This window comes from Pongo pygmaeus, chromosome 11 (assembly GCF_028885625.2).
Source record: "Pongo pygmaeus isolate AG05252 chromosome 11, NHGRI_mPonPyg2-v2.0_pri, whole genome shotgun sequence".
NCBI lineage: Eukaryota > Metazoa > Chordata > Mammalia > Primates > Hominidae > Pongo > Pongo pygmaeus.
Window position 1 is genome coordinate 136,795,584 of NC_072384.2, and position 27,532 is coordinate 136,823,115.

The 27,532-nt window shown below is 47.1% G+C and overlaps 1 protein-coding gene across 1 annotated transcript in view; it reads right to left on the reverse strand.

Moving 5' to 3' along the window:
- Positions 1–5,340: 5,340 nt before the first annotated feature.
- Positions 5,341–27,532, reverse strand: part of ASB18 (ankyrin repeat and SOCS box containing 18) — a 70,539-nt gene continuing 48,347 nt past the window's right edge. Inside the window, exons 4-6 of the mRNA XM_054478995.1 lie at positions 26,108–26,612; positions 8,158–8,271; positions 5,341–6,942 (exon numbers count right to left, since the gene is read on the reverse strand). Of these exons, the coding sequence (XP_054334970.1) occupies positions 6,757–6,942; positions 8,158–8,271; positions 26,108–26,612 (805 nt within the window). The 3' untranslated portion in view covers positions 5,341–6,756. The remainder of the gene's footprint in view (positions 6,943–8,157; positions 8,272–26,107; positions 26,613–27,532) is intronic.

Consider the following 27,532-nt stretch of genomic DNA (forward strand, 5'->3'; position numbering starts at 1 on the left):
GGGGCTCATGCTTATAGTCTCGGCACTTTGGGACACCGAGGTGGGAGGGTGACCTGAGCCCAGGAGTTCAAGACCAGCTAGGGCAACATGGCGTGAGAACCTGTTTCTACAAAACCTTTTTTTTTTTTTTTTAGTTAGCCAGATACGGTGGTGTGTGCCTGTGGTCCCAGCTACTCAGAAGGTTGAGGCAGGAGGATCAGCTGAACCCAGGATGTCAAGGCTGCTGTGAGCTGTGTTCATGACACTGCACTGCAGCCTGGGTGACAGAGTAAGACCCTGACTCCAAAAAAAAAAAAAAAAAAAAGAAGAAGGAAATCCTGTGGCATGCTACAACATGAATGTTGAGGACACTACGCTGAATCAAAGAAGCCAGCTGCAAAAGGACAAATATTGTATGATTCCATTTAGTAGGAGGTATTTTAGAGCAGTCAAAACTATGGGCACAGTAAGTAGACTGGTGGCTGCCAGGGCTGGGGGGAGGGGAAATAGGGAGTTGCTTATCAATATGAAAAAGTTCTAGAGAACGATTACACAGCAGTGTGAATCTATTTAACACTACTGAACTGCACACTTAAGATAGCTAAGAGGAATTTTTTTTTTTTTTTTTGAGATGGAGTCTCACTGTCTCCCAGGCTGGAGTGCAGTGGCATGATCTCTGCTCACTGCAATCTCCGCCTCCTAGGTTCAAGCAATTCTCTGCCTCAGTCTCCTGAGTAGCTTAAATTACAGGCGTCCGCCACCCGCCTGGCTAATTATTTTTTTTTTTTGTATTTCAGTAGAGATGGGGTTTCACCATCTTGGCCAAGTTGGTCTTGAACTCCTGACCTTGTGATCCACCCGCCTTGGCCTCCCAAGTGCTGGGATTACAGGTGTGAGACACCACACCCGGTCAGGAAAATTTTATATTATGTGCTTTTTACCACAATAAAATGTAAAAAAAATTAAAAGTAAATGAACAAATGAGCGAATGGTTTATTCCAAAGGAACTTCATGGATTAACTCTTCCCAGGAGCATCTGAATTTAAAAATTCTTAGGGGTGAAACTAATGAAAAAGAAATAATTCCTCCATGTTGGCAAAATTTCAGGCAGCTATGGGGAGACCTTTGGGGATCACTGTGAGAATCATGTTGCTGTTTTTAAGCTGCAGTTTGGGGGAAAATAAGTTTTTGGAAACCTAATAATTGATTATTATTTATTAGATTTTTAGAAGTGTAAAGTCAGTATGTTTTCATTTATTTATTTATTTAAACACAGTCTTGCTCTATCGCCCAGGCTGGAGTGCAGTGATGCAGTCTCAGCTCACTGCAACCTCCACCTCCCAGGTTCAAGTGATTCTCCTGCCTCAGCCTCTCAAGGAGCTGGGATTACAGGCAACTGCCACTGTGTCCAGCTAATTTTTGTATTTTTAGTAGAGACAGGGTTTTGCCATGTTGGTCAGAGGCTGGTCTCGAACTCCTGACCTCAGGTCATCCACCTGCCTTGGCCTCCGAAAGTGCTGGGATTACAGGCATGAGCCACTATGCCCGGCCAAGTCAGTACTTTTTGTTTGTTTTGAGATGGAGTCTCCCTCTGTCGCCCAGGCTGGAATGCAGTGACACGATCTCAGCTCACTGCAACCTCCACTTCCTGGGTTCAACTGATTCTCCTGCCTCAGCCTCCCGAGTAGCTGGGATTACAGGCACGTGCCACCATGCCAGGCTAATTTTTTGTATTTTTAGTAGAGACGCGGTTTTGCCATGTTAGCCAGGATGGTCTCCATCGTCAGTATGTTTTAAAAGAGCTCTGCATTCTTCCGGGGCTCCTGAATACATATTTAAAATTTTAGAAAGTCAGCCAAACTGTTTTCTATGGTAGGGTGGGGTGGAAGGGGTGGCTGGAGGGTGTAGTCTTAGAAGACAGGCATATTTCCATTTTCAGAATTCAGTGAGGACTGGGCTTCTTAAAGGCTATGGTGGCTGTATTTCTTACTGTTCTTACCCTTGCTATTTAAATAACATTGCTGGCTGGGCATGGTGATTCATGTCTGTAATCTCAGCACTTTTTGGGAGGCTGAGGCAGGCAGATTGCTGAGCCCAGGAGCTCAAGACCAGTCTGGGCAACAAAGCGAGACCCCATCTCTACAAAAAATAAAAAAATTGATGGTGTGCACCTGTAGTCCCAGCTGCATGGGGGACTGAGGCAGCAGGATCACTTGAGCCCAGAAGGTCAAGGCTGCAGTAAGCCACGTTCAAGCCACTGCACTCCAGCCTAGGTGACAGAGTGAGACCTTGTCTCGAAAAAAAAAAAAATGCTATTTTTCCCCATTTTTTACAGTGTCTATCTTATATTGGGCTGTTTTCTTCTTCTAATGATAAAACAATCCTAATAACAGAAGGAACCATTTATCGAGTTCTTTCTCTGGGTTGGGCTCTGGGCCTGGGTTTTTGCAGTTTCTCTGCTCAATGGGGCCTGCAGACCAGGATCCAAGGTTAATAGAAACATCCAAATGCTTGGAGCCACAGAATCTGGGCCCTACTCCAAACCTCTAGAGTCTGAATCTGCATTCCAACAAGATCCCTTCAAATTTGGAGAAGACCTGCCTTACACCAGACATCTTACTAATTCCTAAGTAAGTGAGAGAGGCGCAGATACGTTCACTTCCCAGGTGAGCAAATTGAGCCATTTCAGTTAAGTCATTGTTCTTGTTCAGTGGAGAAGCTCTGAACCTGTCTCTAAGGTGTTACCTTGGGCTGCTACTCATCTTCCAGTGTATTGCATCCCTTTCCAGGACAAAGCAATCTTCCTAGAGTCCCACTGAGACCAAACCTGCTCACCTGCTTCATGGTTCCTCATAGCCTGTCCAGTGAAGTTCAGAATACTTGGTCTGGAAGCCAAGTACCTCCTGATCTGCCCCCACCTTCTCTAGCCTTGCCTCCTTCCAGCTGCCAAAGTGTGGGGATCCTCCTAGCCGGGAGGATAAATCACTATCCCTCCACGGAACTCTGTACTTCCCTGCACCCCTGCCTTCATTCAAGTTTTCCTTTGGAGGCAGTGGTAAATCCTGAAAGTCTATGTAGGAGAGGCTTGGGGAGAGTCATCTGCCTGGGATGGGGATCTGAGGGGTCTTGAAGCTGAGTTTACGTAGCCCTTTTGTAGGACAGATCAATTGTCCATCTCAAAGGGTGGGTGAAGGTGGGTCAGCTGATGGGGCTGGGGGATGCTGTCTTATCACTCCCTAGGCAGGTCCACTGTGTTAAAACTTGATTGTCCACTAAGGTGCACCCTGGCTAACTCCTTCATGATGCCCATCCTCACTTCCTGGGCTCTGCCTGGGCCTCCCTTTCACTCCATAATGGGCTCTACTCATGGTACACACAACAACCCACCTCACCCTGCAGTTATTTGCTGGGGTCTGAATTCCCTTTCCAGATTCTATCAATGGGAGGGTAGTATGGTTTGTATATTTGTTTCCTCCTAATCTCATGTTGAAGTTTGATCCCCAGCGTTGCAGGTAGGGCCTCATGAGAGGCGTTTGGGTCACAGGGCCTTGGTGACCTCCCTGCAGTATTGAGTGAGTTCTTGCTGGATTAGTGCACCTGGGAACTGATTGTTAAAAAGCCTAGCACCTCCTCCTCTCTCCCGTGTCCCTCTCTTGCCATGTGACACACTGGCTCCCTTTCATTTTCTGCCATGAGTAAGTTTCTTGAAAGGCCTCGCCAAAAGCACATGCTGGCACAATGCTTCTTGTACAGCCTGCAGAACTGTGAGCTGAATAAACCTCTTTTCTTTACAAATTGCTCGGCCTCAGCTGTTCCTTTAGAGTGATGCAAAACAGACCAATACAGAGGGAGTGTCTTCTCTGAGGTTCATTGGGGCAGCACCTTGTGCTGGCTATAATGGAAAAAAGAGAGCCACTGCTTGTCCTTGGAGGATGACCATGAAGAGTCTTTGCTTTAAAATACAGTGTATTCATAGAAAATTTGATGTCTCGTAGGGCCAACAGATCAGGAGATGACTGCTGTTGAAAAGGTGTTTTATTGCTCACTGTTCCTAAGAGGAGAGGGTATGCTACAACAGGGGGGCAGACCATGGGGAAGCCCCAGGGTCTTTCAGGAGGCAGGGGAGGAATGGGCAAGAGAGGGCAAGGCTGAAGTTTGGCTAGTTTGAATAATTTCAGCAGACTCTGGGGCATAGGGCTTTCCCAAGTTGTGTGGCACCTGCTCTGGAGTAGACAGTGGTCTGGCATGTGAGAAAGAGTGGGATATAAGAGGTGGTTGAGGTGTGGGCTCTGGGCTCCAGATTGGTTGGCTAACATTGGAAAAGCATGCTCTGTGTGGAACTGTTTACTGTTACTAAGAACCAGCTAAGCCTGGTGGGTGGGGGGCAGTCAGTTCCTCCTGGGTCAGCAAGGCCCTAGATGTCAAAGCATCTGAATAGAGAAAGTAAGCTGGGGGAGGGGGAGGGATTGAGTAGCTGCAATCTCAGCTACTCAGGAGGCAGAGGCAGGAGGATTACGTGAGGCCAGGAATTAGAGCCTGGGCAACATGCAAGATCCCATCTATATAAAATAGAAAAAATTATCCCAGTGCAGTGGTGTGCACCTGTAGTCCCAGCTACATGGGAGGCTGAGGCAGGACGATCACTTGAGCTGAGAAGGTCGAGGCTGCAGTGAGCTATGATTGCACTGCTGCACTCCAGCCTGGGTGACAGAGTGAGATTCTGGCATATATATATCTGGGCACGTGGAACCAACATACGTTTTCTTCCTAGCCAGACACTGATGGGACAAGCGGGCTTTCTATGGCTAACTGATCCCAGATAAGTGCACTGGAGAGAGATGCACCATTTTGTGGGAACCACCCTCTACCCCAAGGTGTATATATATATGGAATAGAGAAAATAAGACAAGGTTGATATAGTCCTTTTTGTCTAGAGGATCTCTCTTGGCATGTGATGCTCAGGCTGAGCTGAAGGCCTCTTTGATCAACCTGTGTCTGTTCCTGGCATCTGACTTCCTGGACTGTTCCTGGAGCTGGAGCAGTGGCTTTTGGTGAGGGTGTCACACGAAGACTCACACAGGATGGAAACTTCCACTCACCATCCTGCCGGTGTCCTCCTGGGGAGCTCTGGGCTGTAATATGCTTGGGACCACTGAGAGCATCGACAGGCCTTGGGCAGGTGCGCATGCCGTGGTTGCAAGTGTCCTTTCTCAACATGCAGGTCCATTGTGATCTAGGGTACAGAGCTTCCCCAGGTGGTCGGGCCCCAGCGGGGTGAGAGGCCTGTCTGTGAGGGGAGGGTCCCAAGGCTCAGGGGCAGCATGAGGGCTGCTAACACATTGGAAAAATACGTATACAGTAGGTCCTTAAATAATGTTTTGTTTAATGTCATTTTATTATAACACCGATAAGAAACCAAACTGATTCGGCCGGGCGTGATGACTCATGCCTGTAATCCCAGGACTTTGGAGGCCGAGGCGGGCAGATCACCTGAGATCGGGAGTTTGAGACCAGCCTGACGAACATGGAGAAACCCCGTCTCTACTAAAAATAAAAAATTAGCCGGGCGTGCTGGCACATGCCTGTTATTCCAGCTACTAGGAAGGCTGAAGCAGGAGAATCGCTTGAACCTGGGAGGCAGAGGTTGCGGTGAGCCAAGATTGCGCCAGTCTCAAAAAAAAAAAAAAAAACCAAACAAAAAAGAAACAAGACTGATTCCTGGCCAAGGCTATTGTCTGTGTGGGTTTTCTCTGGGTGCTCCAGTTCCCACCCACATCCCAAAGCTGAGCAGGTGAGGTGAGCTGTCGTGTCTGAATTGTCCCAGTGTTGTGTGTGGGTGGGTGGGTGTGGGGGTGTGTGAGCACCCTGCGATGGAACAGCACCCCGTCCAGGCCTGGTTCCTGCCCTGCACACTGAGTTGCTGGGGTGGACTCTGGCCACCCACGACCCTGAACTAGAATAAGCACATTAGAATATGAATGAATGAATGAATGAATGAATACAAATTATTGTAAAGTAAAAATTCATAAGGCATATAATAATCATCCAAATGCATGACAATAAATGATGCGGTATGAGAGGGCCTAGCAAGCCTGCCACATTGGTGACTGTTCTGAACTTCATGGTGGTAGGAGGTGCTCCTGACAAGGTTCGTTTTGCAAACATTTATTCCTTGATCTAATCCACCAGCAGGACAACCACCATCACATACTGATTCACCAAAAATTGGGTAAATATTTATCTTACTTGTTATTAATCTCTTTTAAAGGCATGTGTAGCTTGCCTTTATTTCAATGTTTACTATTAGAATTGTATTGGTCTTTATTAAGAAGTGTGGTGATCTTTTTGTGACCAGAAATATGCTGTAGGAACATCACTCTTGTTTATATCAATCAACCTTGGGAAAACTGGCATTGTTATACCTCATTTCGCTTAAAGCTGGTTCCCTAGAACCTATCGAAGATCTTAACTGAGGACTCACTGTACCTTTTGGCTTAACTGTTGTTGAAAGGTACTTTCCCAGACCAAGTGCTGTGATAGTCACGATTTCACTGGATTTTCACAAGTGACCCTGAGAGGCAGAAAGGGCTTTTGTTGCCAATTCCATTTCGAGGTGAACCTGAAGCTTGGCAAGGTCTGTGCTTCACCCAGTCCCACTGAGAGCAAGTGGGAAGGGAACTCCCATCACCTCCATCTGCATCAGGGCACTCTCCTCAACACACAGCCCACGGAAGGGCAGTGAGGAGAACAACAGTATTGGTTGCAGCGTTCTGCGTTTCAGTGCAAAACACCCTGTGGCTCCAAAAGTAGATAATTCTGCAGGGGCTTTGGCAAGGGTAACAAGGGGATGAGGTCAAAGCACCTTTTGCCAAACAGTCTGCGAAGGGCACAGCGGCAAAGATGCTGCAGGCAGCGTGGGGTATGGGCCAAGGCAAAGAGGGACTGGTAGAACGGCTTGTGCATCTGGAAGGGAAGGCAAGTGGATTAGAAATCTGGGCACGTGGAACCAACATACGTTTTCTTCTTAGCCAGACCACTGATGGTACAAGTGGGCTTTTCTATGGCTAACTGATCCCAGATAAGCGCACTGGAGAGAGACACACCATTTTGTGGGAACCACCCTCTACCCCAGGGGCTTGTGTGCTCTCCCAAAGCATGGTTCCTGCCGAGTGAGAGGGGATTCTGACTGGGGTGACTTCAGATGCTCCAGGTGGTCTCCCCGAATTCCGTTTTGCTCTGTCCTCTTTGCACAGCAGCCCTACAGCTCCGGGGTGGCCCTGTTCATCTCCCCTAGTCACGACCAGCTCTTCCCTTTTCCCAGGGAGGGGCTCAGGAGCGAGTGCATGGCATTGGTCTGGTGGTCAGTCATGCACACATGACTCAAGTCAGTGAAACAGAAAAAACACACACAACTCTTCTCACTCTCTTTTTTTTTTTTTTTTGAGATGGAGTCTAGCTCTGTCGCCCAGGCTGGAGTGCAGTGGCGCGATCTCGGCTCATTGCACCCTCTGCCTCCTGGGCTCAAGCGATTCTCCTGCCTTAGCCTCCTGAGTAACTGGGATTACAGGCGCTTGCCACCACACCCGGGTAATTTCTGTATTTTTAGTAGAGACAAGGTTTCACCATGTTGGCCAGGCCGGTCTTGAACTGACCTCAAGCGATCTGCCTGCCTTGGCCTCTCAAAGTGCTAGGATTACAGGCATGAGCCACCGCACCTGGCCTGTTCTCACTCTCTTTTAATGGGCAGTCACCTGTGGACTTTGTCGTGGATAGATGTAATGCCCACAGCTTCCTTGGTCATATCTTGAGCTGCTGGAGCATGAAGCTGACTCACAGGGCCGGATTAGTATGTCCTGACATGGAGCTAGGCCCATGGATTTAGGTGGCTCTGGCCTTTCTTTGGACACTGGTTAAGAGAACTCTGGCATTTTTCAGGCCAGCACGGGGCTCTGAGCTCCTTGAGGCCACGGCACCACAACTACTGTAACAAGCTCCTGGCTGTGTGACTATGGAGCCTCCAGAAAAAACCAGAAACATGCAAATACACCCTCATTTCCCATTCTTCCTTTTTCAGATGTATGATACTTAGCTGAATATCAGTGCAAAACTCCCCATGCAAAGAAGCAAAAACAGACAAAAGTTTTGTACTAAAGATGGGCAGAAAGGCAGCTCTCTTGCCTGGAATACTTCCTCAGGAATCATTTCCTTCCAGGACTCTGACACGCAGAGCTGAGGGTAGGAGTTGAAAAGCACCTCGATGACTGCGGGGACCGATGCACACGTCTTCAGCACCTGGTGGGAAGAGATGAAAGACGCAGCGTAGGCCGACTGCGTTCTGGGTCTCAGTGGGGAAAGGGTGAGGACTGTGGGGGGATGCTCTCCCTAGCTGTGTGACCTCCCTACGCCCAAGCCACACAGGGAACAGCAACAGAACAGTACCACAGGGTTGCTGCAGGGATCACATGAATTAGTGCACACAAAGACACAAGGCAACGGCTCTGCAAGGGAGCCCTCCTTCCCATCATGATGGCCACCCAGCCAAAGTCTGGCCCAAGTGCTTAAGCATTCAGGTTCCCAGGGGCGCTATGCTGATGGCTTGGCAGGCCTCCTCGGCCCCCAGAGAGCTGCTCAGAGAAAAGGAATGAAGTTCTGCTAGGAGGAAGTTTGGCCCGAGGATGGTGTTCCCAATTTCTTACCTCAATTTTCAAATGTGTCAGGAAATTGAGAATTGGGGAAGAGGAATTGTTTTGCTGTTGAATTTCCTCTTGACTTGGCATTTCCATTTTATTTTCACAGTCCCCACTGGCAAAGATTCCTATTGCCTTATTCACAAATTTATAATTCAAGTCCATTAGCTTCACCATAAAGGTGGGAACACTATTTGCTTTTAAAAAACAAACTTTTTTTGTTATGGAGAAGTTTGAACCTTCATACAAAAAAGTAGCGCCAATAGTATGATAAACTCCCATGTAGTCCCCCCCATCAACCCATGGTTGATCCTGCCCATCCACTTCTCCTAAGATTAAAGCAAATTCCATGTATCCTATAATTTTATCTGTATTTCAGTGCATCTTTTATATGACCCTTTGAAGAAACAAAGATAATATTATAGCACCTGAGAAATTAACAATAGTTTCATAATATCATGTCATATACAGTGTTTAAATTCACAGATTTCTCTTAAATGCCATTATATTAACAAAATAATTTGTTTGTTTGAATAATCATTCCAGTTAAGGCTGACATAATGAGACTGGTTGCTGTGATGCATTTTTAGATGTCTTTTTTGTTTCATGTGACTTATCTGTGGTGGGAACTGGGTTATTTGTCCTGTAGTGTTTCTCACTGTGGGGCTTTTGCTGATTACATCCCTGTGGGATTTGCGGACATGCTGCTCTTCCTCCATTTTCTGTAAATTAGTAGTTGGATTTAGAAGCTGGACCAAATTCAGTTGCCGGGCGCAGTGGCTCACACCTGTAATCCCAGCTGAGGGATTTGGGAGGCTGAGGCAGGTGGATCACCTGAGGTTGGGAGTTCAAGACCAGCCTGACCAACATGGAGAAACACCGTCTCTACTTAAAATACAAAAATTAGCTGGGCGTGGTGGCACATGCCTGTAATCCCAGCTACACGGGAGGCTGACACAGGAGATTCACTTGAACCTGGGAGGCGGAGGTTGCGGTGAGCCGAGATCGTGCCATTGCACTCCAGCCTGGGCAACAAGAGTGAAACTCAGTCTCAAAAAAAAAGAAGCTGGACCAAATTCAGATTCGATTTTGGAGAGGGGCAGGGCAATTTCATAGCTCTCTCTTTTTGAGGTCTAAGATTTGCCAAGTGTTGTACAATTGTTCTTTCTTTTTCTTGGTTGAGAGACCGGAGGTTATGCAACTTTTCTAAGCCCAGCTACCATATATCTGCAGCAATGACCTGAACCACTACCGGGGCCTGCCCTGCGTCATGTCTACTGGGGCTCTATGGACACAGAGTCCAACAAAAGAAAGTATTTAAGTCACTCATGGAGGCTGCTCACTTCACAACTTGGCTCCCTTCTCCACAGCTCCAGACCTAAAACACTTTAAAATACAAATATGACAAACTAAAAAAAATTCATATTCCTTTGGTTAGAGGTAACTACTATTAACATTTTGTGTATGCTAATGTTTTATGTGTTTAGACAGAAAATTAATATATATGACAATGGGTGAATGCTTTGCATATGATTTTGAAATCTGATTTTTTTCCATGCAGAATAGATTGTGAATCTATTTACAAGCAATTATCTTTTTTTCTTTTTTTTATTGGATGGCGTCTTGCTCTATCACCCAGGCTGGGGTGCAGTGGTATGATCTCGGCTCACTGCAACCTCTGCCTCCCAGTTTAAGCTATTCTCCTGCCTCAGCCTCCCAAGTAGCTCGGACTACAGGCAGGTGCCACCACACCTGGCTGATTTTTGTATTTTTATTAGAGACTGGGTTTCACCATGTTGGCCAGGCTGGTCTTGAACTCCTGACCTCCTGATCCACCCACCTCAGCCTCCCAAAGTGCTGGGATTACAGGCGTGAGCCCCCGCGCCCGGCCAATATGGACTATTTACTTTTGTTTTGTTTGACCATTTGTTTTTCTTCCTTTGTGAATTGCTCAATTATGTCTTTTGCTCATTTTTCTATTGGTGTGTTCATTTCTTCACTGATTTGTAAGTACACTTTATTTATTAGGGTTATTTTCAGGTAGACAATAATTTTGCAAATAATGATTTTTTTTCCTCCTCAATATTAATATTTCTTATCTTATTACACTGGCTAGAGCTTTTCAGTTCAATGCTAAATAACAACATTAATAGCATGCATAATTATCTTATTCCCAACTTTAACAGGATTGTCTCTAATGTTTTACCATAAATATAACCTTGAATATTAGTTTCAAATAGATACCCTGTTCTAAGTTAAGAAAATATCTTTCTATTCCTAGGTTACTACAAAGTTTAAGATGTAATTTCATTTTTTGCCTTTTTCTAACCAAGTTGATAGAAAAAGATTTTCCAGGTTGGAAGTGGTGGCTCATGCCTGTAATCCTAGCACTTTGAGAGGCTGAGGTAAGTGGATCACCTGAGGTCAGGAGTTCAAGACCAGCCTGACCAACATGATGAAACAAACCCCTTCTCTACTAAAAATACAAAAATTAGCCAGGCATGGTGGTGCACGCGTGTAATCCCAGCTACTTGGGAGGCTGAGGCAGGAGAATTGCTTGAACCCGGGAGGTGGAGGTTGCAGTGAGCTGAGATTGTGCCACTGCACTCCAGCCTGGGTGACAGAGTGAGACTCTGTCTCAAAAAAAAAAAAAAAAAAGAAAAAGATTTTCCAATACTGACCCATTGTTGCCTTCATAAAACAGGCCCTATTTGGCTATTCTTCTATATTTTATACACATATTATGTATAAAAATATATAATGATGATATCACTATGTATCAGAGAGAGAGATATATGCTATTATATATACTAGATCAGGCTAGATCTTCACCATATCTACCAATAAGCACATTTTTCTCATTTGAAATAGTATAGTATATATAATACAGTGCCAGACTCAATTTACTAAGTTTTTTAAATTTCTTTTAATAAATCTGGTTTATAGTTTTATTTTTTGAGCTATTTTTGTCAAGTTTTAACATCATTTTATGTTAACTTAGTAAAACTATCTGAGAAAATTTGTTTTTTTTTAATACTTGGGAAGATTTTAAAAAGTAGACCATTATTGGAATTAGGAAGGCACAGTAGATCTTGCATTTGACATTGTCTATGCCTGGCATTTAGCTGTAGGTAGTAATTTGATAGTTTTCATTTCTTTCATGGTTATTGGCACATTTTATTTTGATTTCTTCTTGAGTCCATTTTGTTAATCTATATTTTCCTGGAAAATAATCTTCATTTTAAAGAAATTTAGCATTGCATAAATAACAGTCAAGGTCCAATAGAAAAGAGATGGAGAAGCCAGGCACGGTAGCTCACTCCTGTAATTCCAGCACTTTGGGAGGCCGAGGTGGGTGGATCACCTGAGGTCAGGAGTTCGATACTAGCCTGGCCAACATGGTGAAGCTCCATCTCTACTAAAAATAGGACAAAATTAGCCAGGCATAGTGGTGCACATCTGTAGTCCCAGCTACTCAGGAGGCTGAGGCAGGAGAATTGCTTGAATCCAGGAGGTGGAGGTTGCAGTGAGCTGAGATCACGCCACTGCACTCCAGCCCGAGCGACAGAGCAAGACTCCGTCTAAAAAAAAGAGATGGCGAGTTCGATATGGGATCATTCCAGAAGTGTTTATTGATACAAGAACTATTTAACCAGATGTGGGTACAAGGAAACTGACAAGGGTCAGGGCAGCAATGTGGGGTCGTGGCAGAGGTATTACCACCCTGGGCTGAAGGGCCAGTCAGGTGAGCTGTCTTAGCAGAAGCAGCAGTCCTTGCTTGGGGATACACAGCTAGCCTGAGGCAAAGAGCCAACCCAGAGAATGCATGTTCTGCCCTCACTCTCCTCTCCTCCCTCCTGCTGCCGGGACACCCCACTGGCTATACCCAGCTGGAAGGCAGAGGGCCGAGAGCTGTAGAATGAGGTCCAAACGGATCCATAAAGGTGGAAGGAAGAGATCTTCACTCTGTTGATGAATAAGCACCCTTTTCTCATTCGAAATTCACTGTAATTGTATTTTCAATGCTTTTTTTCCTGTTTAGTTTTGCTGGAGGTTTTTCCATTTTACTCCTTTTTTCAAGAAATCAGCTATTGGATTTTGTTGATCAGTTCTCTTTTAAAATATTATAACCCATTAATTTTTGCCTTTATCATTATTAACTCCTTTCTCGTATCTCCTTAGGTATGTTTTGTTTGTCTTTCATGCTCCTTGGATTGACTGCTCAGTTAATTTCATAACATTTTTTTCCTAGAGTCATGATAAAGGCAACTTTCAAAATGGTGTAAATTTCCCTTTGAACGTTGGTAGGGTCATAGCCAAAAGTTTTGAGGCAGTGTTCCCTTCCCTCCTTCCCTCCTTCCTTCCTTCCTTCCTTCCTTCCTTCTTTCCTTCCTTTTTTGAGACAGGGTCTTGCTCTGTCACCTATGCTGCAGTGCAGTGGTGTGATCATGGCTCACTACAGCCTTGACCTCCTGGACTGAAGTGAACCTCCCACCTCAGCGTCTTGAGTAGCTGGGACTACAGGTGCATGCCACTATGCCAGGCTAATTTAAAAAATTTTTTTGTAGAGACAAGGTCTCACTATGTTGCCCAGGCTGGTTTTGAACTCCTGGGTTCAAGCGATCTTCCCACTGCAGCCTCCCAAAGCGCCAGGATTATAGATGTGAGCCACTACACCCGGCTCGTCTTTCTTAAATAGTCTGCAGTTAAATAACTGTTGAGGCGTAGTTATTTGAGAGTGTGCTATAACATTTTCAAATGGTTATGTTATTTTTTAAAATGAACAAACTTTTTACTATTAATTTTCTGGTATATTGCAATATGGCTGTAGACAATGTCTGTTTTGGCACTAGCAGAAGTCACATTTCATTTGGTTCAAAATATGTTTGTCACATTTATGATTTGGAGCTACTGCACTTCATTTTTTTTTTTTTTGGCTCACTTGGTCTGTGATAGATATGAATTAAGAATCACCTAAATTATTTTTCAGTCAATTTCTCTGTTTTAACACAATCTTCTTTGGCACATAAAGTTTATAATGGTTATCTTTTCACTATGGATTATATCCTTGGTCAATATCAAATGAATATTTTTTCCCCTCTCATTTTGTGTATTTCCTTGGAATTCTATTTGCATATTGATATAGAAGTACTTTTTTTTTTTTGCCAGAATTATCTCTGCTCATTATTATTATTTTTTTTTTTTTGAGACAGAGCCTTGCTCTGTCACCCAGGCTGGGGTGCAATCGCGAGATCTTGGCTCACTGCAACCTCCATCTCCTGGGTTCAAGCAATTCTCCCGCCTCAGCCTCCCGAGTAGCTGGGATTACAGGGACCCACCATCATGCCTGGCTAATTTTTTTGTATTTTTGTAGAGATGGGGTTTCACCATGTTGGCCAGGCTGGTCTTAAACCCCTAATCTTAGGTCATCCACCCTCCTTGGCCTCCCAAAGCACTGGGATTACAGGTGTGCGCCACCACACCTGGCCTCATTTTTCAATTTTAACCTTTTGTTTCACTTTGTTTTAAATGTATTTGAGAGTCTGTGTTGGTAAGAGGGTAGTTTAAGCAATTTTCATTTATTGTTATAAATCAAGCGTTTGGTCTCACTCTGGTCTCACTTGATTCTTTTTGGTTTTTTTTCTGCTTCTTGTTTCCTTTGTTTCCTGGTTCTGTTGTGCATGTTTGTATTTTCTTTGGATTCATCTTCCGTATTTTGGAAGTATGCATTGTCTTTAAAATGCTATTAGTTACCTTCAAAATAAAAAAAAATATCAACCTAGGCCTGATGCAGTGGCTCATGCCTGTAATCCCAACACTTTGGGAGGCTGAGGCGGGCAGATCACGAGGTCAAGAGATGGAGACCATCCTGGCCCAACATAGTGTGGTGGCAGGCACCTGTAGTCCCAGCTACTCAGGAGGCTGAAGCAGGAGAATCACTTGAATCCAGGAGGCAGAGGTTGCAGTGAGTTGAGATCACGCCACTGCACTCCAGCCTGGCAACACAGTGAGACTCCGTCTCAAAAAAAAAAAAAAAAAAAAAAAAAAATATATATATATATATATATATATATATATATTCTGGATATCCCATCATCCTTTCTCTTACATTTCTCTCTTAACCAGTTCTCTCCCTTCCTTTCTTAATAATACTGGAGTTTTAGTTCCAGGTTGTCATTATTATATGATCATATTTTATATTGCATATCTCCTTCAGTAACCATTTTGGTATTTGCATTTAGTTTTACAACGTGCTTCCCAATTATTTGTCCCTGTTATAGCTGGGTTGTATGCTTACCACCTGTCCTTTAAGCCATCCCTTCTTTAGGTATTTGCTGAGCTCCTACTGGAAGGCAGGGATTGTGTTATGTCTGCGTGTTATGATGGCCAGCTCCACCTTCACAGAGCTTTACAGTCCCAAATATAACAACGACAATACAGTGCTGTGGTCATATGAGGGGGAGTTCAGGGGAAGATTTCTGGAAGAAGTGGCATCCAAGCTGAGACCTGGCTGTGGAGCAGGAGTTAGCAGGGGGGACAAAAAGGCATGGAGAGTTCTGGGGACAAGAGTGTTCTAGGCAGAGAAAACGTATTGTGCCAGGTTTGGGAGGTGAGAAGGAGCAAATAATGTTGGCTGGGGCATGAGTCTGACATGGGGAGTGCTCAGAAATGAAACAGGAGAGGAAAGCAGGGAAGACCATGGAGTCCATTATCTGCCTGAGAAGGAGGCTGGCACAGGGAGCACTTGCCAGGTATGAGTGGAGGAGAGGCCGGGTCTGATTTTAATTTTAGAAATATCACCAAGACTGGGTGTGGTGGCTCACGCCTGTAATCCCAGCACTTTGGGAAGCCAAGGCAGGCAGATTACTTGAGTCTAGGAGTTTGAGACCAGCCTGGGCAACATGGAGAAACCCTGTTTCTACAAAAAATACAAAAAATTAGCTGGGTGTGATGGTGTGCACCTGTAATCCCAGCTACCCAGGAGACTGAGGTGGAAGAATTGCTTGAGCCTGGAAGGTCGACACTGCAGTGAGCTATGATTGCACTGCTGCACTCCAGCCTAGGCAACGGAGTGAGACCCTTTCTCAAAAACCAAACCAAACCAAACCAACCAACCAACCAACCAACCAACCAACCAACCAACCAACCAAGGAAATATCACCAAGGCTGGATCTGGGGAAGAGTTTAGAGGAGACAGAGAGCCCAGTGAAGAAGATGTGTCCGTCTAGGGGAGAGATGGTGGTGGCCTCAGTCAGGAGGGTAGGAGATTTTAAGATATATTTAGGGGGCAGAGTGGGGAGAATCTGGGGATGAATTTCCCCATTCCTGATCTCTTCTTCAGTGTTATCTCTTTGTCAGCTGCAGTACATCCACCTCAATGGGCCATTAGCCCCAGCCACTCCCCCATACTGTCCTTACCAAAGGCACCAGTGCTGCTCTTGGCCCAGGCTCTGCCTCGCCAGTGGTCCTGGCTCTGCCTCACTTTACTTGCTGTGTCAGCCACGCCTGACATGTTGACGATGTCTTCCACCTCAATGCAGCCTTCACTTGGCTTTGAGGAAGGTGTGCTCTCATTCCTTCCACCTCGCTGGTTGCCCCTCCTCAGTTGCCTTAGCTGCTGTCTCATCTCCGTCCTTCAGATGTTGGACTGTCCTTGCATTCAGGCCTGTTCCTCTTTTCTGTTTACTCTCACTTGCTGGTGATCTTCTCTGGTTTCCTGGCTTTAAATACCATCCTTTGTCACTGACCCTCAAAGGTATATCTCCAGGTTGGCCAAATCTCTCCCTCTCAAACTTTGGGCTTTGATATCCAGCTGCTTACATTGTAGCTCCACCTGGCTGTATCTCACACTCAACATACCAAAAACTGAACTCCCTGGTTCACCAGGTCCCAACCTGCCGTGCCACCCATAACCTGCCCCATTCCCAAGTGATAGCAAACTCATTCTTGCAGTCTCTTGGGCTGGAATCAGAGTCATCCATTGTTCCTGTTTCTCCTACACTCCACATCCAATCTGTTAAAAAATCCTGTTGGCTCTACCTCCAAAATATATCCAGGGTCAGATCGCCTCCCTTGTCCACACCACCATCATCTCTCCTGTGAATCACAGCAACACCCTCCTAACTCATCTTTCCACATCTGTTCTCCTCCTTCTCAAGTATCTGCTTAACATGGCACCGAGAGGAGGATCTTTACAAAATATTGTTGGATTGCGTCACTCCTCTGCTCAAATCCCTCCAATGGCCAAAGTCACTACAATGTCCTGTAAGACCCCACACAACCTGTGCCCTCCCCCTTACCACCCCTAATCTCATCTCCTACTCCCATCCCACTAGCTCCTTCCATCTCCGGTCACACTGGTCCCCTGTGGTTCTGTGCACAGGGCCGGCCCACTCCAGCCTTAGGCTACAGATGGCTGGTCCTCTGCTGGACTGCTCTTCCCCAGACATCCACACAGTGGGTCCCTCACATCTCTCAAGTCTTTGTTCAGCAGTCACTGACCCTAACTGCCTGACTTAAAATTGCAACTGCCTTCCACCCTTTTAATTTCTCTATAGTCCTTATCACTTTTTTGGTCTGTTGATCATGCTCAATGTTTAACGCCTGTCTTCCCCATTAGAATGTAAGCTCCACATAGGCAGGAATACTTCTTTCCCCTTATCTGTTCACTCACTTATCCTATGTGCCTAGTATATTGCTGGGACATGACTGGTGCTCGGCAAATACTTGTTGATAAATAATTGAAGTATTTTTTCTTTTTCAGAAAATGCATTAGAAAGGCATGTTTTATGAACCCTTGATATCTAAAAGTGTCTTTCGTCATCAAAATGAAACTATCTTCACTGAGTCTAAAATTCTAGTGTCCAAATTTTCCTTTCAAAATCGGTGGATGATATTTCATTGTCTTATGTTACTATTACAGCAGAAACATCTGAGTCCAGCCTGGTTTTTATTCCTTTATGAATAGCCTGTTTTCTGCTTAAATACTTTGACAGATTTTTCCATGTCATTTTGGAACATTTTTGTTAGAATGTATATAGGTATGTGCCTCCTGTCATTGATTTGCAGAGAACACCCTTTTCGATTGCCAACCAAAAGTTAACACTTTCAGCGCAGGTAAGTTTTCTTCTATTATGTCTTTGGTTATTATTTCTAATCCATTTGTCCTAGGCTCCTTCTGCAGTAACGTCACTTATCTGTGGGTTGGCTCTCTACTCTATCCTTTATTACCATCACTTTCTCTTTTAGTTTCTTGGTTTTTTTTTTTTTTTTTTGCACTTAAGAAGAGTTTTTATCATTAGTCTTTCATTATAGTGAACATTGAAGTTGACTTTCCAACAATTCAGATGATTAGTTTAATCCAATCATGGTAATCCAATCTCCTTTGCCAGTTATTGGTTCAGAGAAGGGCAGGTTTAAGCCAACTGAGGACACCTCCTCAGGGTTTCTAGAAAAAAGGAACAACAGGATATGAACAAGGAAACGGGCCCATTGTTGCTGGAAGCCATCTTGTGACCATGAGGGAGCCATTCTGAGGACAAAGCTGACTCACTGAGGATGGCAGAGCAGAGAGTTGGGAAGCACCAGGTTCTTTGAGGACATCATGAAGACACTGAAACAACCAATTCAGAAGCCTGCTACTTCTGCATTTACTGTTATGTGAGATAAAAGGATACATTTCCTTATTTAAACTTGTTTGAATTGGGTTTTCTTCTACTTGTGATTTAAACCACCTGTATAAGAGTCCAATCAGGCAAAGGAAACCACTCTAGGTATTTCAACCAGAAACAACTTTACACATGGAATTGATTATGTAGGTAATCAAACTGCTGAGATTCCAACAAAGGGAAGGTGAAGTAGCCTAGAGCTTAGCAAAATAGAAAGCTGTCATTACTCTTAGAGTTGGTGGGATAGTGGGATGAGGTAGTCTAATCAGAGTCCAGAGACCAGGGCCATCCGCTGGAACCAAGTTGAGTCAGGGGCTACCCACTGGGGACTGGGGCCATGCAGGGAGGGGCTGTCTGGTGGGTGCTGGTGTCACAGAGAAGATGCAGGTGCTGGGGGTGAAGCTACACAAGACAGAGACAAAAGAGAGAAATACCCTGGCTTCTTTCTTCCTCCATACTCCAGTTTCCTATGGTGTCTCCCATTGGCTGAGTCCGACTAGAAGCCAGCTGATGGGGGCTCTGAGTGCAGCTTGAGGGGGCTTCTCCTTTCCCCCTGTCACCCAGGATGCAGAGCAGAACCCGGGAATAGCAGGAAAGGGTCTGAGGGCACATGGGCCAATGGCCCAGCACGGATTTGATTCTTTCTTTATGAATCAACTCTGCCTTTTCCTTCTTTAGTGTATACTTCAATCTGACTGTGCTGTTAGTTTCTTGGTGTAACTATCTCCTCCATCTTCCTTTTCATGTCATTCTATTGAGTTTTCATCTTAACCAGTACTGTTTCGATGGATCCCATAAGCTATGTCTTCTTGTACTCCACAGAGGATGGCACATACTTTCTGAGATTTTCTTGGATCTCCTGTTTTCTGGATGCTGTTCTAATTTTCGGTTTGTCCTCTTTTCCCCCATGAATCTATTCCTTTGTCTCTTTATTAGTCTTTGATTAAGGAGAGAACCAGATGCAAATTTTGCCAACATGCAGGGGAAGGGGAAGTCTGTGGTCCTGCTCTGTGCCCAGCCGGGAGACAGTGGAGGGACAACGTAGAGGGAGGGGGACGAGGGCCTGGCCCAGCCCTGATCCCAGTTGGACGGTTTGCTCGGTGGACTTGAGCTTCGGCCTGGAGGCTTCCTCCTGCTACCCTCTTTCTGGCAGTTGGCAGGTTGCTCTGAAACCTGGGTTCCTCCGATTTTCACATCTGCACTTTACTCTGGCTTCACGGGCTTCCCCCACTGCCTGGCTGACTTTTTTTTTTTTTTTTGATAATGTCTGCCTGACAGCCTGGAAACTTACGGCCGTGCAGCAGAAGGACATTGGGTCTGGGTCTTCCTAGACTCAGACATGAGGTGGCCTTGTTGTTGCTGTGGATTTCCTCTCTCTCTTTCCCTCCTTTTCTTTCTTCCTTCCTCTCATCTGTGCCTTCAAAGCTATTTTTTGGAGGACAGGAGCTGTTCTTTCTAGACTGGGCATCATATTGACATCATAGAGCTATTATCGGTGGTCCCCTCCCCACGCCCAATTATTTTTGTTCTCATCCATTACTGTCACTGAGTCAGGCTTAGCAGACTTTAGAGAAAGAGAGAGACAGAGCATGAACACGGAGACACGGAGAGACCAAGCCACAGAGGGAGTGCCCGGCAGGAGGCCTGGGGCCGGCACGGTCTTCCCTGCCCATCTCGCCAGGCCTGTCCCTCTCTGCGCCCCACACATGTTGATATTTCCGGCTCACATGAGCCCCACTAACATGCCATTTCCTCGTGCACGGCAGTCTCTGATTTCAATCATCCCCTTCTGTGTTGGGAAAAAAATCACGCCATTAAGAAGGACTCACGCTGGACCCCTCGCGATGGAGTCTGCTGCTATTTATCTGGTACCCTAGGTGATGCTCAGGTCTTGCTCACTGCAACCCTCCAGCGACCCTCCCACTGGCCCTGTCACTTCTCTGCAAAATGTTAAATGGCTCCCAGGGACTGCAGGTAACCTGGACATGCCCCACCCTGGGAAGAGCTGCCCTCCCTTAGAGCAAAAGCACCACCTCCTCCCGCCCCTCCCCCACCGGGTCACAGACTGTGACAGAGTCTTATTGCCTGTCTCTGGGAATTCATTTTCTGTCTCTCTGTTCCACCTCTCTGGGGCTCCCTGCCCCTCCCCGTCCTCTGCATCGTGCCCCCTCATGTTTGCCAGGCAGCTGGCTGCCTTCATTATTTTTACGCCAACACAGTTTAAAAATCTCCGCGGCCTCCTTGCTGTCTGTAGAGAGGCGGCTGCCACATTACTCTGACATGCTGATGTCATTAGTGTCCACGCGCACTCTCTTCAGCTAATGAGGCGGCAGAAAGAAAATTAAGGGGAAGAATCACACAGGCACATTGCTTTATATGTAGATGGAGAAATAAAACAAGAGCAAGAAAAGCACAGGCACCCTACTTATGATCTCCCCTCCCGCTGGGGACTGGGTGCATGCAGCTCTGTGAAGACGGGAAGGGAAGCCCTGGTTTTTGACTACTGCTACCCCAGAAATCTCCCACTAAAAATCCTGTGGGATCGGGATAAGCGAAGTCCCTTTATCTGATTCAGTAATTAGGTAAAAAGAAAGCATGAAAACTTTAGGTCTCCATTTTCAGTATGGTTAGTGCCCAGAAGCTGAGACAAGACCAGAGATTTGCAGATGTTTCTAGAATCTGCCTTTTTTTTTTTTTTTAAGACAAGTTCTTGCTCTGTTGTCCGGGCTGGAGTGTAGTGTTGCAATCATGGCTCACTGCAGCTTCCACCCCCTGGGTTTAGGTAATCCTCCTGTCTCAGCCTCCTGAGTAACTGGGACTACAGGTGCATGCCACCATGCCCAGTTAATTTATTTTTAATTTTTTGTAGAGATGGTGTCTCACTATGTTGTCTAGGCCGGTCTCAAACTGCTGGGCTCAAGTCATCCTTGTGCCTCCCAGAGTGCTGGGATTATAGGTGTGAGCCATTGCCTCTGGCCTAGAATCTGTTATTCTTGCACCAACCTCCATCCCCCATGCAAGCTATGTGAATCCTTCACCTGGACCGCCACCACAGCCTGTGGTTTCCATCAGCCCCCTACCTGGTGTGTTCCCTACGTTGAGCTTAGAAATTCCAAAATACTGATTTGATGATGTCATCTCCTTCCTTGAAAATGATGTAATCAACTCTCAATATTCCCAAGTCAGAGGCCCAGGCCCTTAAGGCCCTGCCTGGCTGCCTAGTCTCAACTGGTGACCCCTAGCTGTTTCCTCTCCAATGACTGGCTCATTTTTCCAACTGCACACATTGCTGTGCCTGTCCTGCTCCAGGACATTTGCCTAGGACATCTGTCTAGAATGTTTGTCCCCCGCTTCACACAGATAAGCCTTCAGCCTTCAGATCTCGGCTCACTCATCACACACTTGAGGGAGCCTTGGACCCTGCCCCACTGCCAGGTGAAACTCGTTCTGTGCTTTCAAGGTGAAGTGAGCCTCGGCTTTGCAGCACTTCTCACCATGGCAACTTCACCTTAGTGTGTGTACTTGTCTGATCCACGTGACAGGCAGCTCCACCAGGGTGGGAAATACATATGCTCCTGCTCCTCACCGTGACTCCAGTACCAAGCACCCAAGTTCCCCCAAAATGTTTGTTGAATGAATACATAAGTACTAAAGGGATGCCCGTGGGAAGCATAGCCGATGCCTACATGACTTGGGGGAAATACTTCATTACTGGTGTTGTCCCTGCACTTCCCTGACTGGTGGACAAGTTTGAGTCTGAAGTATTATTAGTATCTCATTTTTACACAGGGGAAAGTGGAAATGATGTCCCTCTCAACCACAAATCATGCAGTTTCTGCATCTATGAATTTCTCATATCTGGGAAAACCGTGCGGGTCATCAGACCCGGAATGCAATCTATAAGTCTCACCCTGAGAAAACTACCTTTGTGATCATGGCATCTCCTCTGCCAGGTGAGAGTCTGAACTCTTTACAGCCACCTGCAGGTGCGTTTTCCCGGGCTGCTGCTGGCCTCTGCACCACAGGAAACAGAAGGCCTTTGGGAAATAGCACAAAATAGAAGACAGGGTAGGAGGGGCTGGTATGTGCTGGCCACGCATGCTGATTGCAAATGAAGAGTGTTCATGGATGGGTGTCAGGTGACATCCAGGGACAAATAAAGCTGGCCACGTAAACTGAGCGGTGAATCAAGGAGGTTCCCAAAGGAACACCTGTGAAGGAGGCAGCGGAGGGCAGAGGTTTGAGCCCTGGCTTGGTGCTGCTACTGTCAGCTCTGTGTCCCATCTCGGAGCGGGGCTGGACTTATATCTTCCCACACGCTTTGATGCTCCATCATTTTCTGGGGTCAAACCAGAAATGTGCTCCTCAAAGAGGCGAGAAGAGCAAAGTAGTGCTTCCTTGGAAAAAGATCACATGGAACTTCATGACTGTTTCACAGATTCGTCTTCCAGGTAAGGAGAGGCTGAAGGAGAGAGACTCCTGCGCGCAGCCTTTTATCCAGACCAAGCATCCAGCCCACAAAGTCACCTGTGGCAGGTGCCAAACAAGTTCAGGTCCACATCTGTGTGTGCTTCTCTGCCTTCCTGCCTGCTGTCCAACAGGCCCAGCCCCAGCCTGCCCTGACACCTTCCAGAATCCAAACCTGCCAGAATCCACAGCCTGCCCCCTATGCCTGCCCTCGGCACCCTGTCGCTGCCCCCAGTGTTAACTAGCGGTCAGCCGGGCAGAAAGGCCTGGCACTGTCAACACGTGGGCTTCCGAAGCCGTGACACCGCTTTGATTCTCACTGCAAAGCACTGCGCCGGCTTGGAAGGATGCCCTGTGTCCGCCTGCCGCGACGATGGTGCCTTTGTCTGGGCATGGGGAGCTGTGATTTATGTCATAAGCTCGCTGTGAAACCTTTTGCCTCGGTAATTCTGCTCTCCATGGGTGTCTCTTTACATCTATTCACAGTACGGCTGCTGCCCACGGACGGCTTGCCCTGTGACAGTGCTGGTGGCTCTGCGCTCACCTCGCCATGGCGCCCGTGTGGTGCCTGCCCAGCATCTTTGTGGCTGGCTGCAGCGTCTGTTGTGTCTGTTGGTTTGATGTTGCACATGATTAGATGCCGTCCCTGGAGGAGCGACTGCAGGGAGACTGGGTGGAGGAAGAGGCTGCCTCTAGCTTTCCACAATGTTTTGCTTTAGTTGTGGGGACCAGGCTAGAACATTACAGGCACTGCTGCCTTTGCTTAGGGGATTCTCGGCATGGTGAATGCATCCTCATCTGCCATCCTCTCCTGGCCAGGTGTAGGGGTACCCACTGGAGGTTTGGGGGAATCCCAGTGCAAAAAGGTGGAATCCTTATTTCCAAAGATTTAATGCAGGCCATGAGCCTGGAGTGGCTGGAATCCCTTTCATTCATTCAACAAACACTGATGGAAGGTCTGCGCTTGCAGGCGCCATGTTCAGGGAGGCAGTGGTGGGCAATGCTTTTTGGTGAAAGCCTCAAGGTATTAAGATTTCTCAAGAAAACTCCAGTTCCTTCCAGGATGGGTGGGAACTGACAAGATTCCTTGTCAAGCACTTCCCATGGCTTTTTGGCCCCCAGGTACAACACACTGTCCTCCAAATCTAAACCTACCCCCAACCTGAATGGAGGATAAGTTGCACCACTGAGTGACCCCATTTCTGTGTGGCTGACATAGTACTGGGGATCCCATCCCAGAACAGGGCCCCTGAGCACCTAAAGAGGAGGTGCTGTGCTTTGTCCTGCATCTCTAGTCAAGGCAGAGTAATTTCTACAGCCTTGGAAACGGAGTCCAGGGGTCAGAGGTCCTGTTCCAAGAAATGATGCCTGTGGGGTTGCCCCTAGGACTTGAAAGCCTGGTCAGAGATCACTCAAATTGAAATAACTTCAAGGCTAACAAAGGATTACTTCTAGTAGCTACTGAAATATATTGACTCTTTTTTTTCTTTAAAATAAATTGCCCCATTCTTTCTTGGATAAGTAAGTCAGAAAAAAAAAAATTGCCCCAGATATTTTCCCCTTGTGGCCCATCCTGTAAACTTTGTTTTCTCTTTTCATTCCTTTTTTTGGAGACAGGGTCTTGCTCTATCACCCAGGCTGGAGTGTAGTGTTGCTATCACAGCTCACTGCAGCCTCCACATCCTGGGTTTAGGTAATCCTCCTGCCTCAGCCTCCTGAGTAGCTGGGACTACAGGTGCATGCCACCAGGCCCAGCTAATTAAAAAAAAATTTTTTTTGTAGAGATAGGGTCTTGCTATGTTGCCCAGGCTGGTCTTAAACTCCTGGACTCAAGTGATCCTCCTGCCTCAGCCTCCCAAAGTGCTGGGATTACAGGTGTGAGTCACCATGCCTGGCCTCTTTTCATTCTTTATGCAGTTTCATATGACAAGGGTTGAAGTGTGTGTTGGTTTAATGCAGACACAATGTGCATGGGAAGGGCAGTGAGTCTTGTTTCCATGTTATAAGTTGATGAACTAAGCCTGCTAATGATGGGAAACATTAAAATGTAAAAGGTAGCTGTCACAGAACATAAAAATGCTAGCATTTCTTCCCTTTCAGGAATCCACTATATTGAAATCATTGCATTAGTGGAGCACCACAAGACAATTACCCAAAGAGGGGGTGAGACAGCATCGGGAAAGTGTCATCCTGTTTGTCAAGTGAGGAAACACTAGGGTAGTTGTCTGGGGGGATTTTCTAACCTTTCAGAGGCACAGTCTACTCTGAATGCATCTATAATGGAAAGTTAGCATTTGAGAGAAATGAATGAATCTCACTTCTTGATGGTTCAGACCACTGAGAACACTGTACTTTTGAATATTAGCTTTTCAGCTATTTGTTCACAACTAATCAGGCCAAAATATGTCTTATGTCTATGAGTGATGAGTCTTGGTTGATGGAGATAATTTTTAAATTAAACACACCCGGGTTTTACATCTAATGGAATGATTTCCCTTCAATGAAGTCTTTTGGGGAGGACAACCTGTTACTCCAACCAATATTTTGGAAACATTTTCAGTCTTTTGGGTTATTTTCTGAGGTGAGAAATCTTTATTCTTTATCATTATTATTTCAGGGTAGATCTGACGGGTGGAACAAGGATGAGTTGTTCAGAGTCAAGTCTGCAAGGGTAAGCCAGCAGAATGGGGGTGAAGTCCCAACACTGCAATGACCTGGGCACCTGGCCGAACCCCAGGTTGAGGGAGAATATCACCTGCCTCTCGTGTTTCACTGCAATGTGGTGAGGACCGAATGAGAGAAGTCTGCAAATGTACGAAGCGCTCTCATTAACAAGGTGGATGATCAGATTGGGTAATTTTGTTTCAGATCAAATGCCAGATGTGGCAAAAGACTGATTTTCATCGTTCTGAAAATTACACTGATGATGAGCTGCCAAAATATTTTGAGCTCTGACTGCATCATCGAAATAAGTGCCTGGCGTCCGTCCCCAGGTGACTACTTTGAAAGGATGCATTCTTGACATGCAACCCCTTAACTGTCTCGTGGCTCTAACCAGAAGGCTTCTAGGCCCCTGTTCTTCAAAATGGGGTCCCAGGACCAGCAGTCTAGGCCACACCCGGGAGCTTGTTAGCAATGCAGGCTCTCCCACCCCAGACCGGCAGAGCAGATTCTGCATTTTCACAAGTCCCCAGGGGTGCCTGGGCCATTACACCTTGAGGGCGTCGCATGCAACCCAGCTCCCAGGCCGGTCACTAAGTGGCAAAACTCCAGGGCACGTGCCAGCCCAGCTGGATCCTGCCTTACCTTGGGGAAGGCGTCGGGCCACACGGTGGGCGAGCCGTGGTTGAGCAGCGCCTGCACCGTGAGCTGCGGTGAGGCCTGGAGAGCGCAGGATGCGGTCTGCAGCACGCGGCCCAGCGGCGAAGCCCCGCCATAGTCCAGCGCGCCCGCGTCGGCGCCGTGCCGCAGTAGGAGGCGCGCCAGGCTGTGGCTCGCGTGGCCGCAGGCCTTGTGCAGCGGGCTGCGCTCGTCCTCGTCGCGCGCGTCCGCCTCCGCCCCGCGCCGCAGCAGCAGCGCGCACAGGCGCAGGCAGCGCCCGTGCTCGTCGGGCCTCCGCGCCGCCCCGCAGGCCGCGCTCAGAGCCGTCTCCCCGCGGCCGTTCCTCGCGTCCACGTGCGCCCCGCGGCCCAGGTAGAGGCGCGCGTGCTCGTCCAGGCCGCGCTGCGCCGCCACGTGCAGCGGCGTGTCCCGGCCCGTGCCGCCCACGCGCTGCACCGAGGCCCCGTGCTCCAGCAGCGCCTGCGCGCACCTGTGGGAGGCCACGGCCTGTTAGTCGGGCGCCCGGGAGGACGCCCGCACCCTTTCACCCCCGGCCTGCTGCTGCAAATATCAGGTGACCTCTGAATGAAAAGACATGCTCCGCCCTCCCATACGAAGGCGTCAGGAGTTCAAACTAAACTGGAAAAAAAAAAAAAAGAGATTATGGCAAAACCAGCTCCTGAGTGGTGTAAATAGCCAAGGACATGCCGTAAGAATCCACGTGCAGAGTTACAATTTATAAGGACATTTTAACTGCTTGGAGCTTCCTGGGAAGGTGATGTGGTTCAAATGACAGTGCTCCATGCACTGGTTACCTGGGCTCTTTGTCACACCTGGAGGTTAAGGGTTTGGCAGTCACAGTTCTAGGGAGAGGCCCTTGGGGATCAGACTCTTTCCCGGCCCCCATCTAGCCCTTCTGGAAACCGCTCAGCTTTGTGAGGGTGTGAGGTAAGCCTTGCCTTGCACCATGAAGGGACTTTCCCCATCCCTCAGGACACTGACTCAGGCTGGCACCACCCTGTCCTCTGACAGTCCGGGGAGCATTAGGTGGGAAGCACAACCAGGCCCTGTTGCGAGCCTACCTGTGCTGCTTGAACAGACTGGATATTGGCTGCACCTGAATTCCCCAGTGGTCTCCAGGAGCTTCTAGACTCCCATAGGAGCCTGCAGTCTTCCCCAGAGGTGAGTGTCTTCCTTCTGCTGCCTCCAGGAGCATGACTGTCCTCTACCCTAGGCACCAGGCTTCTTCAGAGCCTCTCCCATCCCCTGGGGGCACTCTAAACAGCTCAGCCTAGGCTCAGATGCCTGGTGAGACGTGTGCCCCAGCCTGGAAGCGGGAAGACAGTCATACAGACCCTCCGCCCTCTGCTGGTCCTTGTCCTTCATGGACACTGAAAAACACAAGCCCAC